The 13,021-nt window shown below is 38.6% G+C and overlaps 1 protein-coding gene across 1 annotated transcript; it reads left to right on the top strand.

Moving 5' to 3' along the window:
- Positions 1-3,865: 3,865 nt before the first annotated feature.
- Positions 3,866-12,491, top strand: CCN6 (cellular communication network factor 6). Its single transcript, XM_089530552.1, has 5 exons — positions 3,866-3,916; positions 6,140-6,425; positions 7,900-8,148; positions 11,185-11,378; positions 12,048-12,491. The coding sequence occupies exons 1-5, from the start codon at positions 3,866-3,868 to the stop codon at positions 12,327-12,329; spliced, it is 1,062 nt and encodes a 353-aa protein (XP_089386678.1). The 3' UTR covers positions 12,330-12,491.
- Positions 12,492-13,021: the final 530 nt, after the last annotated feature.

Raw genomic sequence — 13,021 nt, 5'->3', positions numbered from 1 at the left:
TATTAGGTACACAGTTTAACAGTTTCTTTAGCTTATCTTTGTAATTGTTTCTTTATAGCTTTATATATGTTCCCTTACAGGCTAAGTTCTCACAGCACTTTTATTAAACATTTGAATTTTATACCTTTTCTGGTTACCTGTGACTCCACTAGTCATCAAACACTATGTCACCCATAGGACACTACCACTATTTAATTAAGGACTCTCTTTGTCCCTTTCATGGGTACCTAAAACCCTTTCTAACTGCCCTTCACAGCAGCCTAACCAAGCCTCAACGGGTCTTTACCCTTCAGGGCACACTAAACATCAACAGCCCTTTAAACTTGCTCCTCCCTCTTATACTCACTCCTGGGAGCAGCCTCACCTTTTCCTGGCTTTGCTCCCATTGGCTTGTACTAAGGTTCTAATCTGCCTGTTGTCTCCACACCTGTATTTGCATATACATACATAATGAGATATCTTGGTGATGGGACCCAAGTCTAAACACAAAATTAATTTATATTTCATATATCTCACTGAGCCATGAAAAAAGTTTTGGTTTTTAGAGTATTTTGGATTTGGATAAAGGAGACTCAATCCATACTATGAAAGGAGGCAGTGTGACTGTATGGTTAAAGCGTCATCTGGAAATAACCCAGGTGTGAAGTAAGTGAAACACTGTTGCATTGGTGAAAAGTGAGTAATTATTTCCTAGCTCTTGTTAGTGTTTTGTATTTCAAGGCCAGCACTCTTATTAGATGCCGTGAGACAGTTGATTAAGGAAGCAGGTGGAAAGTGGTGGGGAGATTTTGGAGGTGAGCTATGTGGGTCATGAGATCTGGCTGCATGCTGTATGTTAGCCCAGGAGAAGGGCACAGTATAGTCATCCCTTCCCTTATCTTCCCCCCCCCCCCCGTGTAAGGGAAAAAACGCAGATGCTCAAGCCCCATTCAAATGAATGGGGCTTATGCCCATGGCGGTGGTGTGCAGGGTGCATGCCACGGGAGAAAGTGCCATTTTTTCCCTATGCGCTTCTCCCTTCCTTCTGGCATGGCTTCCAGCATATGCTGGAAGCCGTGTATAACGCAGGTGCACTGTACTACCTCCATTCCCTTTTGAACTACAAACCCCAGACTCCCCAAGCCAGTATGGCCACAAGGAGATTTTAAGACTTGCTGGGCAAATTGTTTTCTCCCAAGCTCTCTAGTCTGATCAAATTCTGTATATTGTAAGGAGAGTACCATCTTCCCCCTTGCCTCAAGCTGCATCTGCACTGCAGAAATAATGCAGCTCGACACTGCTTTAACTGTCATGTCTCACTGCCATTGAATCCTGTTATCTGGAAGCATATTGGCAGCCAGTGCAGTTCTTTTAAAATTGGTGTTGCATGGTTTCTGTTTGGGGTTAATAGTCTAGTTGCTTCATTTTGCATTAACTTCAGCTTCTGTGTCATCTTCAAGTGTAGCCTCACATGTTCCTTCCTTGTGTGGACTGTGAAAACAGCCTTATTTCCCAAAACAGCTTCCCAACCACTCCGTCAGGTCAGGCCAGGCCAGATCCAGCTTATAGAGATCTTAAGACTAGTCTTTAGCAGCAGTTTGCTTGAGCTGGAGCCATAATGCAACTTTACTGCTTTACTGAAAACTGAAAGCCAAAGCCTGCATGGCACTTTCTGGTTCAATTCCACTTGGAGCTCTTAGGAGAGAGATTAGCCTGAGGAAACTGTTAGCTATTGGAGGTTACATGGAAGGTAAGCAGGCAAGGGGGAAAGTTAAACCAAATATTATGGAAGTGCTTTACTTTTTCTGTGATTTGTTGACAAACATTTGGCTGTATGAACACCTTTAAAAAACTGCTCTGAAGCATCTCTCCGAAGTCTTTCTACCACAGCTGGGCTGTTTGTTTTCTGTTTCACAGCTCAAATGGAGTTGAAGGCCTCTAGAACTTCTTCAGATACAGGAAAGCATACCTGAGGATGAATTATCAGTAATATTCCACATGCAGTACAAAAATGCCCAAAACTAATCCTACCATTTTTGCATAACTGTCTCTTTTTGAAGGTAGCAATAGTAAGCTGTCTTTTTGTTCCACTTGGCTGTACTGTACCTTTTTTTCACCCTAAGAATCAATAAGTCTAGAAATTTATGTCAAGAAATTGACCCTAAAAACTTGAGTTGACTTATCCATGGATCAATGTAAGTACTGTACTTTAACACTTATATATAAAAGAGAAACCAGCTCTGATGAAAGGCAAGCACTGACTGCCCCACCCTTTCTATCTATCCAGCCTTTAGTGTGAGCACAGTTATGCCTGCCGGAATTTTGTCCATTCTTTGGCATGAGGTCAACTTATAGTTGAGTATATATGGTAATGTTTTGTTAGGCAGAAGGCTATTCCAATAACTATAAAATTGTTCAGAGGACTCAGTACACGGTAGGCTTTTGCTGTCCTTTAGATAAGTCAGATCAGAGGAAGAGGTTTATCAGACCGGACAGTTGCATGGAGTTTTTTTCTCACCCCAGAGAAGAAACATGCCAAGAAAACCCATGATAGGGTCACTGTAGGGTTGCTATAAGTCAAAAATAACTTGGAGACACACAACAACAATAAAAGGGTAGGCAACTGTGTCCCTCCAGATCTTTTTGGCCTACATCAGCCCTAGACAGCATAATAAATGCTTTAAGAAGGCAGGAGCTGCAGGCCAACAATATCTTCCAACAGCATATGGAGGGCCATAACTGCATTTCTATCTCTACTGTAGAGGGTTCAGTTGAAATCCCTCCTGCCCCCCAATTATAACCTTCTGCTCCCTGCCTGGCTGCCACAACTCTCTCCTTTCAAATGTCACACTGAAGTAGCTGGGCTTCAAAGATACTTACTAGACCTCAGAACCAAGAGTTCCAAGTGGAAATTGACAGACATCTATAATAATAAAAGAGAACTATGCATCTTTGCTGTGAGCTAATCTGCATTGCAGAAATAATGCAGTTTGACACTGCTTTAACTGCCATCCTGGGATTTATAGTTTGTTTTGACACCAGAGCTCTCTAACAGAGAAGGCTAAATATTTCACAAAACTACAGATCCCAGAAACCAACATTTACACATTGTAAAACTGGATCATTTCAGCAGTGCAGGAACATCTCAGAATTTGAGGATGTATTTTGGCTGTTGTTCAGGTTCCAGTGACAAATGTCAAGTTGGAATTCCAAATGGTAGGAGGCAAAAATTGGGGGGGGGGGGGGGGCACAGCTCCCATATCTAAACAAGACTTTTTTCTTATTTAAAGAAAGGGCTCAAAAAGAGGAGAGAACTCTATGAGGCACTGCTGCTAAGGTTTCTGAGGCAGAAAAAAAGGTGAGAGAGCAGGGCTAAGGCAGTGCTGCCAAGATTCCTGAAATTATGGGCAAATGAGAGCTAGCACTCTGAGGTATCGATAACAAGATTCCTGAAATTTAAAAAGAGCAGAGAAACAGGAAAACAGAAACAACTATGGACTTGTTTGGGGGCATTTGATAGACCCAGGCAGTATGATATACATTTCAGTTAGTTTCAAATATGAGGGATACTTCATTGCTTTGACCTTTGAAAATGTTTTGAAATTACGACAACAACTTTAAAATAAATGATGCCCACCAACGTAAAGTAGATCCGACTACCCTAGTCCAGGAAAAAAGCTTGAGGAAAAAGTTTGTTTAAAGACTCAGGATGAAGCTGGTTCTCTGTGAAGGATTCCAAATCTGAATATGTGTGTCTTTGTGAGTGAGGAGAGTAGGTTTGCCACGGAGACAGAGGAGACTTTGTGCATGGTGCTGGCTTGGACACTGCTTACCCTGTTCTCTCTCTCTCTCTCTCTCTGTTTTCCAGTTCTGCCTTTGGAGGAACATGCAGTGGCTTCTTATCCCCACCATCCTTATAATTGCTTATGCTCAACTGGTAAGTACTTCTAGAAAGATTTCTTCTTCAGGACAAAAGTGCAAGCTTTTGTTACGTTCCACAGGCAAGTGAATTTTAGACAGTGTCTGTCTATTTGTTCCTATTTGTGCAGGAGACATTATTATATAACTTGCAAGTTAGATATAATCCTTTCACTTCAGGCCTGTACCACATCCTCAGAAACCTGTGTTTTTGTTTGCATTTTGTTTTTCACTGAGAGCCTCTGGAAAATCTTTATAAACTTTTCATTTGTACCAATATGAATTATTGTCCATCAAAAGATAAGTAAATATCTTCCTCTTAATTAGGTTCTGCTTGTATTTTAAGGCATAAACTACTTGTCTTACAAAGGAAATAGTTATATTTTATTTATATTTAAAAACATGATCTACTTGGAACAATATTTCAAACTGCACAACAAAAATGACCCAAACTACACAGAACTGGGATTTATAAAACATGACTTCCCACATTCCTTCCTACAAAAAGTTTTGGGCACTGAATAACAATTTTGCACCCCATCTCTCACCATTTTTTTCTGCTGATTTGCATCAGAAATATTTTACAAAACATTGTGTCTTCAAAAGATGGTTACATAATGCTTCCATTTCTAATTCTGCATTGTTGAGGGGGACGGTGAAATTGTATGTGTATTTCCTGTAATTAACTCATTTTGCCTCCAACAATCAAATTTCCTTTTCAATATATTCTGCAGCAGTAACACTTGTAAATTAAACCAATCTCTACCTTCCATGACCAATCACAAAATAAAGCATGCTAAATTAAAAACATGCATGGAGTACCTTTTCTACATACATGCTATATCCGTCCTCTAGGTTCACACTAGTTGTTAATGGGAATGCATATTCTCTGCAAGAAATGATTAATCCAGAGATGCAGACTTGAAAATTAAGCGCTTGTTTACCTTCTGATGTTCAATCATAAGGCAACTCATGATAAATGCAAAATATGCTGATAAAGATAATTGCGTTCTATGACCACCATATATTTTTACTATGCTAAATGTATTGTCTAGTTTTGACCATTAATTTGACCTTCCAAATGCAATTCCATGGCAGAATCTTTTTGTATGAAGATACCCCATTCAGGGCCAAACCTGCCACTAGACGCTGATCAGTTCCTGTGTCAGCAGCTGTTAGAAGAAGGTGCTGGAGGGGGCAGTGAGAGACCCCTCCCCCCAAACAAGCTAGGTTGTTTTCAGCTGTGATGGAGGATGATATCTTATTGCTATTGTTGAAAAAAAATGGACTACTACCCTAATCCGCTTGTGTATATAGATTGGGAGTAGGCACCATGTCGTTCTTTGTTATGGGCCAGCCTGTTCTTATGTGTATCCTAATATGATCCCATGTCAGGAAAAGCCTGTATGGCTCAGCTCATAGAATCATCAGGTTGAGGCTGTTAATTAGGCTTTAAAAGCACATGAGTCACCTGCATTCCAATAGAAACTAATCTTCTCTGCAGCAGTGTGAACAGCATTTGTCAGTGCCAGGAAAGCTGAAGCTCTCTCTCTCTCTCTCTCTCTCTGTGTGTGTGTGCAGAGAGGAAGAATAGATTTCATCATAAATTACAAGGCTTTGGAAAAGAAACATACATTATATTGTAAACTGCTGTAGCCTCCTATTGTCTCTTGTGATAAGGGGAAATAATTATATCAATACAGATTTTTTATAAACATAATAAAGATAATACTACTACTACTAATGATGATGATTTCTTACCTGCCTCTCCTCACGCATAAGAAAGTGTAATCTCTGGACTGTCAGATACCAATGTACTACAAACCCCATCATCTGTCACCCCTTGCCATGATGGTTAGGGCTGATGGGCATTTGCAACAAGTAGAAGATCAAAAATTCTCTGCCACTGTTTTATACTGTTGCCATTTTTATTGTTGTTGCCTTCCCGGAATAAAATGCTCAGCCACAAATAAAACTTCTCGTCTAGTGAACTCTGCCCATGATGATTTTATTTAGCTTAACCGGTTTAATATGTAGTTTTAATCTTACACTGTTTAATCTTGTTTTAATGGGGGGCATTATGTATATATGGATGTATTTTAACCTGTTGTAAGCCGCTTTGATTGCCTGGCAAAAAGCGGGATAGAAATAAAAAAAAAAATTATTTATTTATTTATTTATTTATTTATTTATTTATTGTTGGAAATTTTTCAGCTCTCAGATAAGTCCACCTATGTGAAAGCTTTCTTGCAGGGTTCAAGGTACCAGGCAGCAGCAGGAAAAGCCTGGAGGAAAAGTCACAGAAACCCATCAGCGCAAAGAATTATGCCAGTGGCCCTGCAGATGCCCACATGTGCCAACCTGCAGCCCTGGGGTGAGCCTGGTGAAAGATGGTTGTGGATGCTGCAAGATATGTGCCAAGCAGTCAAGGGAAATCTGTAATGAAGCTGAAGTCTGCGATCCTCACAAAGGGCTATACTGTGACTACTCAGCAGATAAGCCCCGCTATGAAAAAGGGGTGTGTGCATGTAAGTCCAATGTCCTTTCTGAATTTTTCTACAAAATATGTAAGGATGATTTAGGGAGGAAATAATCTAGTTTATAATACAATGAGTCATATTAGTTCCCTCTCAAGTTTGGACCTGTATGAGGAATGAAAGACTAACATAGGCCTAAATCCAGATTGCAGAGTAGACCCACTGAATCAGTGGGAACTCAACAAATCAGCACTGAGATGAGTTAATTTATTAACAAAGTCTCCTCTAGTTAGGAATAACAGTAATAATGATAATAGTAGTAGCAGTCATAATCCTTAGGTGACTTGAGGGCCTGTAAGCACACAGTAATATCATAACTTTCCCCAAGTTTGGAATGCAAGGAGGCTTACAACAGTTAAAATAAACATGGTTAAAAGTCACACCACACAAAAATTAAAAAGTAATTAAATCATTAAAAATGTTAAAATTAAACCAGTTAAAACAAAAAATATTAAAAACAACACATAAAAATTCAGCACATTATACTCAGCTAATTTCCCTTAAAAAAATCAATTCTCAAAGGCCTGTCAGAATTAAAATGTCGTTACATGGGTTTGGAAAGAATATACCATATTTTTATGTGCCAGTGTGGGCTGAGTTATTTTAATATTTATGTTTGGTGGTGTTTGTCATTTTGGAGACAGTATACTTCTGAGGCCTCCAAAGGGAGATTTCAGACAATATCCAGTGCTATTGCCCTTTCATAAAAAGTCTGAGAAAAGCACATAATTGCTACAACAACTGCAGTGCATACTATTAAATCTTATGGTTACACCCATTCAGAGACTATGCCATTCAAAACAGAGTTTTAGTATTATGCAGAATCAAGCAGTAAATTTTGTGTGTGCCATAAAAGGGTGGCAAATTATTATTTCATTACTCAATCAGGATTGCATTACTTCTGCCACAGGTATTTGTACTTACATGCCAAAAAGTTGACTGACCTGGTGTCCTGTGCACCTTAACTTTGGGAGTAGAGGGAAGCCCCATTTGCTGTTTTGGCTCAAGTAGCAAATTATCTTAAGCCAGCTGTAATCCAAAATATCAAGCAGTTTTAATTATTATTATTTTTTAATAGTTACAACATTCAGGTGGTAGAGAATGGGAAAACAAGTTCTTTTGAATGTGTTCTTTAACAGAATTATCATTGCATTTTGAATACCTTGAAAACCCTCAAAATGGCAAGTCTTAGTGGCATTAACAAGTTTTGTTCTAGGCCTTCACATTGTTTACAAATTATGGTGACTCTAAGGTGACCTTATCATGGGGTTGAAAGTGTAATTTCCCCAAGGTGACCCAATATTTTTCCATGGCTGAGCAGGGATTCGAACCCTGGTCTCCAGAGTTGTAGTCCAAACCCAAACCACTACACCATGCTGGCCATCTAGGAAATAGCTTAGTTATCTAGAAATGAAACGCTTATAAGGATCTGCACAGGCTTACTTATTTTCTTTTTTGTTTCTAGATATGATTGCTGTAGGCTGTGAACTTAATGGCATGCACTATATCAATGGCCAAGCCTTCCAACCAACTCCACTTTATAAGTGTTTGTGTGTAAATGGTGCAATTGGATGCACCCCTGTATTCATTTCAAAGTCAGCACCTAATGAATGTGCCACACCCAAGAACAGAAAGAAATCTGGACATTCATACTTAAAATGTGTTTCAAGACAACAAAAGGAGCAGCAATCAACAGGTTACAGATTAATGCCAGGTGAGCAAGGTTAGATTTATACTATATTTTCTTCATTACTTGTCTGCTTCTTTTAAAGAAGTTTTTTCTTGTCATGTAAGAGTGAGAAAGAATTACAGTATTACCGTTTCCCTTCTGTCCATGAATAACATAAATACCTAGTGCTCATCCATGAGTTTCATTTAGTATGGACAAATTCTAACTTTTGGAGACCAACCATTTTGCCATGAATGCAGGTGAACATATCATATATTCAATTGTTTCACAGAAAAATAGTATGCCTACTATATATATCTGAAGTGCCTCCTACTAAGTAGGAGAGAACAAATGCCCCCTTTTTATTGTAAATATGGTACTGGGTCAGGCTGTTCAAAAAATGTGTATGAAACTCACATGATGTAAAGGACTTAAAACTGTTTTCCTCTGTTTTGAGATTGTTACAAGGGTTTCCTTTATTATTATTATTATTATTAACCTTTATTTATATAGTGCTGTAAATTTACACAGCGCTGTACATACAATCTTGCTTGTTATAGACCTTTTCAAGGAAGAGACACCTTATTTCTTTGTCCTTAAGCTGTGGCTATGGTCCTTACACTATATGCCTTTCCACTTCAAGGAATGTAGACATTAGGCTTTTTGTCACACTGAGCAACTTGCCTTCCTTTCCGTTCAGTAGGATGTTGACATTAGACTTTTCCTCAGGTCTTTTCTCCTCTCCTCATATGAGTAGACAAGAAATACAGGATTAGGTCAGTTGGATCCTACACACACGGAGTGAATTAGCTTTAGGTTGACAGAAGTCAAATATTACTTTATTATTATTATTATTATTATTATTATTATTATTCAATATTTAAGAGTTAATAAAGATACATGATTCTCCTCAATCTACCCAGATAGCAACATGCAAAACCCATATTATATCACAGGACGGTTACAGAGTGAGTTCCTCTCCTTATCCTGGGCTGTACGCTTTTGTAGTTTTTTTTATTTATATACCGCTATTCCAAAGATCATAGCGGTGAACAGCAAGTAAGCTAATTAGCAAGTAAGCTAATTTGCCCCCAACAGTCTGGGTACTAATTTTAGCGACCTCGGAAGGATGCAAGCCTGAGTCGAGCTTGGGCCCTTTTGCTGGTCTTGAACTCGCAACCTTGTGGTTTTGAGTGAATGGCTGCAGTACAGGCATTTAACCACTGCGCCACCAGTTAATGTTCAACGGAGTATGAAAGAATGGATGTAAGTTCCTAACAAATGCCAGGTAGACATTTAAGTCTAACCAAACAGGCTGGTGTGCTATTTGCTGAAATTTATATTTTAATACTGCAAAGTCATATTTTAAGGCACACAGGCCCTTAGAAAACAATAGATACACTCATGATGGAGGGGGCTGGAGGTGAAATGAGCTAGCATGGTGTGGCTGTTCAGATACCCATTCATACATGGAAACTTCCTAGGTGACTTTGGGCAAGTCAGATCTTCTCACCTTAGTTTTATTTTGCTAAAAAATATCCTATAATAGGATCACTACAAGTGGAAGTTGACTTGAAGGCACATAACAAGAACAACAAATGGGGCCCTACCTGGCTGTAATAGGATGGGATCCCCTGTCACCTGACCAGCTTTTTCTGTTTATCTTTCAGTTGTCAGAAGGGCATTCATCAAGCTTATGATTCCAAACAGAATGCCTTACATAACAATTAAAAATGTTTAGAAGGTAATGATACTGTTGGACACAGCACAAAGCAGTTGCTTGGTATTACCTTATGTTGTGGTGTGCCTTCATGTTGTTTCTGACTTTTGATGTTCCTTGGGCTGTGGGGTTTTCTAGGCAAGATTTGTTCAGAAGAGATTTGCCATTGCCTTCTTCTGAGGCTGAGAGCATATGAGTTGCCTAGAATCACCCAGTGGCTTTCATTGCCAAGCTGGGAATCGAACCCTGGTCTCCAGAGTTGTATTCTAACTACTATGCTTCACTGGCTGGTAATGTACTGGTGTTGTCTAAGACATTGTTTTATCTTAGCAATCAATCATTTTTGAACACGAATTAAGTAACAAAATAGCAAAAGCTGAGAAAGGACAGATTAAACATAAAGTGATAGAATAGCCTTACTTTTATGAAAATGCTCAGAACTTACATAATAATCTAAGCAGCTTGTTATTGATACTCTATTAATGCATGGTTTGCATGAAATGTTACAATTAATTGATTTTAAAAAAATATTGCACAATGCCAAGCTTTATTTTAATATTTTACTTTCTCTCCTGCTTTCTTCATGCACTGTCCTAGTTAACAGTAAAAGCAATTCAATTATTTTACAGGCAGTAGATATAAACATATAATTATGTATACAAATAAACAGCTTTGTAACCTTGCTTTATTTATTTCAGATCTGTGCCAGTTTTTAAAATTTGCTTCCTGCACTGAGATTTTAAAGCTGCTGCTTACTTACCAGGTATTTCTGCTCTGTCCTCTAAGCTGTGCATATTTCAAATCTGACCAGGATTTGCTATATGGAAATTTTAAAAAGCAGGTTCAATACACATAGATATCAGTACTCCAAATCTTTGGAAATGGAACACAGAAAAGAAAAAAAGTCCTCAACTCCAATCCTCTTAAAGAAAACCAAATTCAGGCAAGGAGAAAGTCAGCAGATGGATTTCAAGAAGTGCAGGACTAGAGGTCCTTAATCCATTTTTACATAGGTACCTTTAACAGGGTGTTATATAAGAACTATCTGGGAAATGTATGGTTTCTATAGCAACCTTTATACTCATAGGCATAAAAAAATAGTGTAAACTATGAAATATGCCAAGTCTTCTGCAACTGAGGTGCCAAATGCCTATATACTTAAATGGAGGTAGAGATGGCACAAATCTTTTGGCCAGTTCTGCAAACCTAAGCCTCATTTTTTTCTAACTTCAGTATAAGGCAATATGTTTGCTTATTTTGTTCCATACCTTATTTTGGCTGACATTGAGCACACATCAGAACTGTGGTGGGCTTTGATATTTTTAGATACAGTTAAAAATCTAATATATTTTACCTCCTAGCTTTTAGAAGTATACCACTTGTTTTGAAGAAGAAATGTCTAGTACAAGCAACTCCATGGGCGCCTTGTTCTCGAACTTGTGGCATAGGTATATCTGATCGAGTGACCAATGAAAACAGTAAATGTGTAATGAGGAAAGAAAAGAGACTGTGTTACATTCAACCATGCCAAGCAAATTTTCCAAAGACACTAAAGGTATGTTGTAGCGCAGAATACCATTTTCTCTTCAGGCACATAGTATTAACGTACAAAATGGTTGGTTTTCAAAGAATAGCATCTGTGCCATATATTGTGGAGGACGGTGTAGAGTATTGCTATGCAATTGTGGAAACCTTGGTGGATTATTTATCCTGCATTTTAGGATTAGGCATGCAGTCATAATTCATCCATCAGAAAGCTGTGGGTCTTCTACTATATAGCCTTCATAGCTGGCCTGGAAATGGCAGCTAACCAGTTTTACAATTGTGCATTTCTTCTCTGCACAACTGGAAACTAAGGGAAGGGAGATTCTTTCGGTTGGTGTCTGTAATTTCCAAATTAAGCAGACTAGATTCTCCCAAAATCTAGTGACACAGGTTAAGTGCTGAATTTTAGACATCACTGATCCATCTCCCATATAGAGCGTGTCACTATGGTTTAGTTAGCAGCAGAATATTCCATTACAAGAGACTTAAATGTGTACGTTTAAGTTGCACAACAATGCACAATGTTGCAAACAATGCACAAGGCTGAAATTTTATCTTCAACTAGGTTTGCTGTAATAGCAACTAAAAATGGACCTGAATGCTGCTAGAATTTATGTAATATATTAAACTTCATTTGGAAGATAACACTGATAACACCCCCCCCCCCCTCTATTTTAAGATCCCTAGAGGAAAAACATGTCAGCCTACATTTCAGCTTCCCAAAGCAGAGAGACTAGCCTTTTCTGGATGCACAAGCAGACAAAGATACAAGCCAATATTTTGTGGAATCTGCCTGGACAGGAGATGTTGCATACCCAACAAGTCTATAATGATTACAGTACAGTTTGACTGCCCCAAGGAAGGCACCTTCAAGTGGAAGATGATGTGGATTACATCTTGTGTTTGTCAGAAAACATGCAGTGATCCAGGAGATATGTTTTCTGAACTCAAACTTTTATAGATAATGTGCTTGGCAGGATGGCAGGTAAGGTAATCAAATGTCCCTATGAAAAATCAAAACTTTTTCAGTCAAGACAGCTTGCCCCTTTCAGAACATACTTTACTGTAAAAAGAAGTGAAATGTGTATTATAAATGACTGTAAAATATTTTCTAAAGATTTCTAAAGGCACTTAACTATCAGTTGTAGAACATTTTCCATAACTGAAACCAGTTCTGTAGCCTTCTAGGCAGACCATTTGTTTGTTTGTAAATCTTTGATAATATTCCCTTTGACAACTTTTGATTCCAGCTTTGAGTACAGTTGCCCCTCCTTTCTCGTGGACTTGAGGTCCCTGGTCTTGAATATTCATGGAGGGGCGACCTCCATTCTTTTCAATGGGGTGCGTTTTCCGTGTGTGCTTGTGGGCACGTGCCCCATTCAAGCCTATGGGGCTTGAATATAGGCAAGTCTCCATTTTTGTGGGGTGGTGGTTTAGAACAGATCCCCCATGAAAATGGAGGGCCGACTGTACTATATGGGAGGAAAGTGGGATATAAATAAATAATGAACCTTTTCTCTTCAGCTAAAAGGGAAAAACAGGCATATAATTTTTAAATATATTTTTTCTTCTGATTATGATTATTTGCCTGTACAGTGTGTGACCTGGAGTACACTATTTTTTTAAACCAGTGGTCCACAAAACCTTTGGTGC

The sequence above is a fragment of the Sceloporus occidentalis genome, unplaced genomic scaffold (genome assembly GCF_023333645.1).
Source record: "Sceloporus occidentalis isolate IW3139 unplaced genomic scaffold, rSceOcc1.0.p SCAF_6, whole genome shotgun sequence".
NCBI classification, from domain to species: Eukaryota; Metazoa; Chordata; class Lepidosauria; order Squamata; family Phrynosomatidae; genus Sceloporus; species Sceloporus occidentalis.
This window is presented reverse-complemented; position numbering and strand designations above follow the sequence as displayed.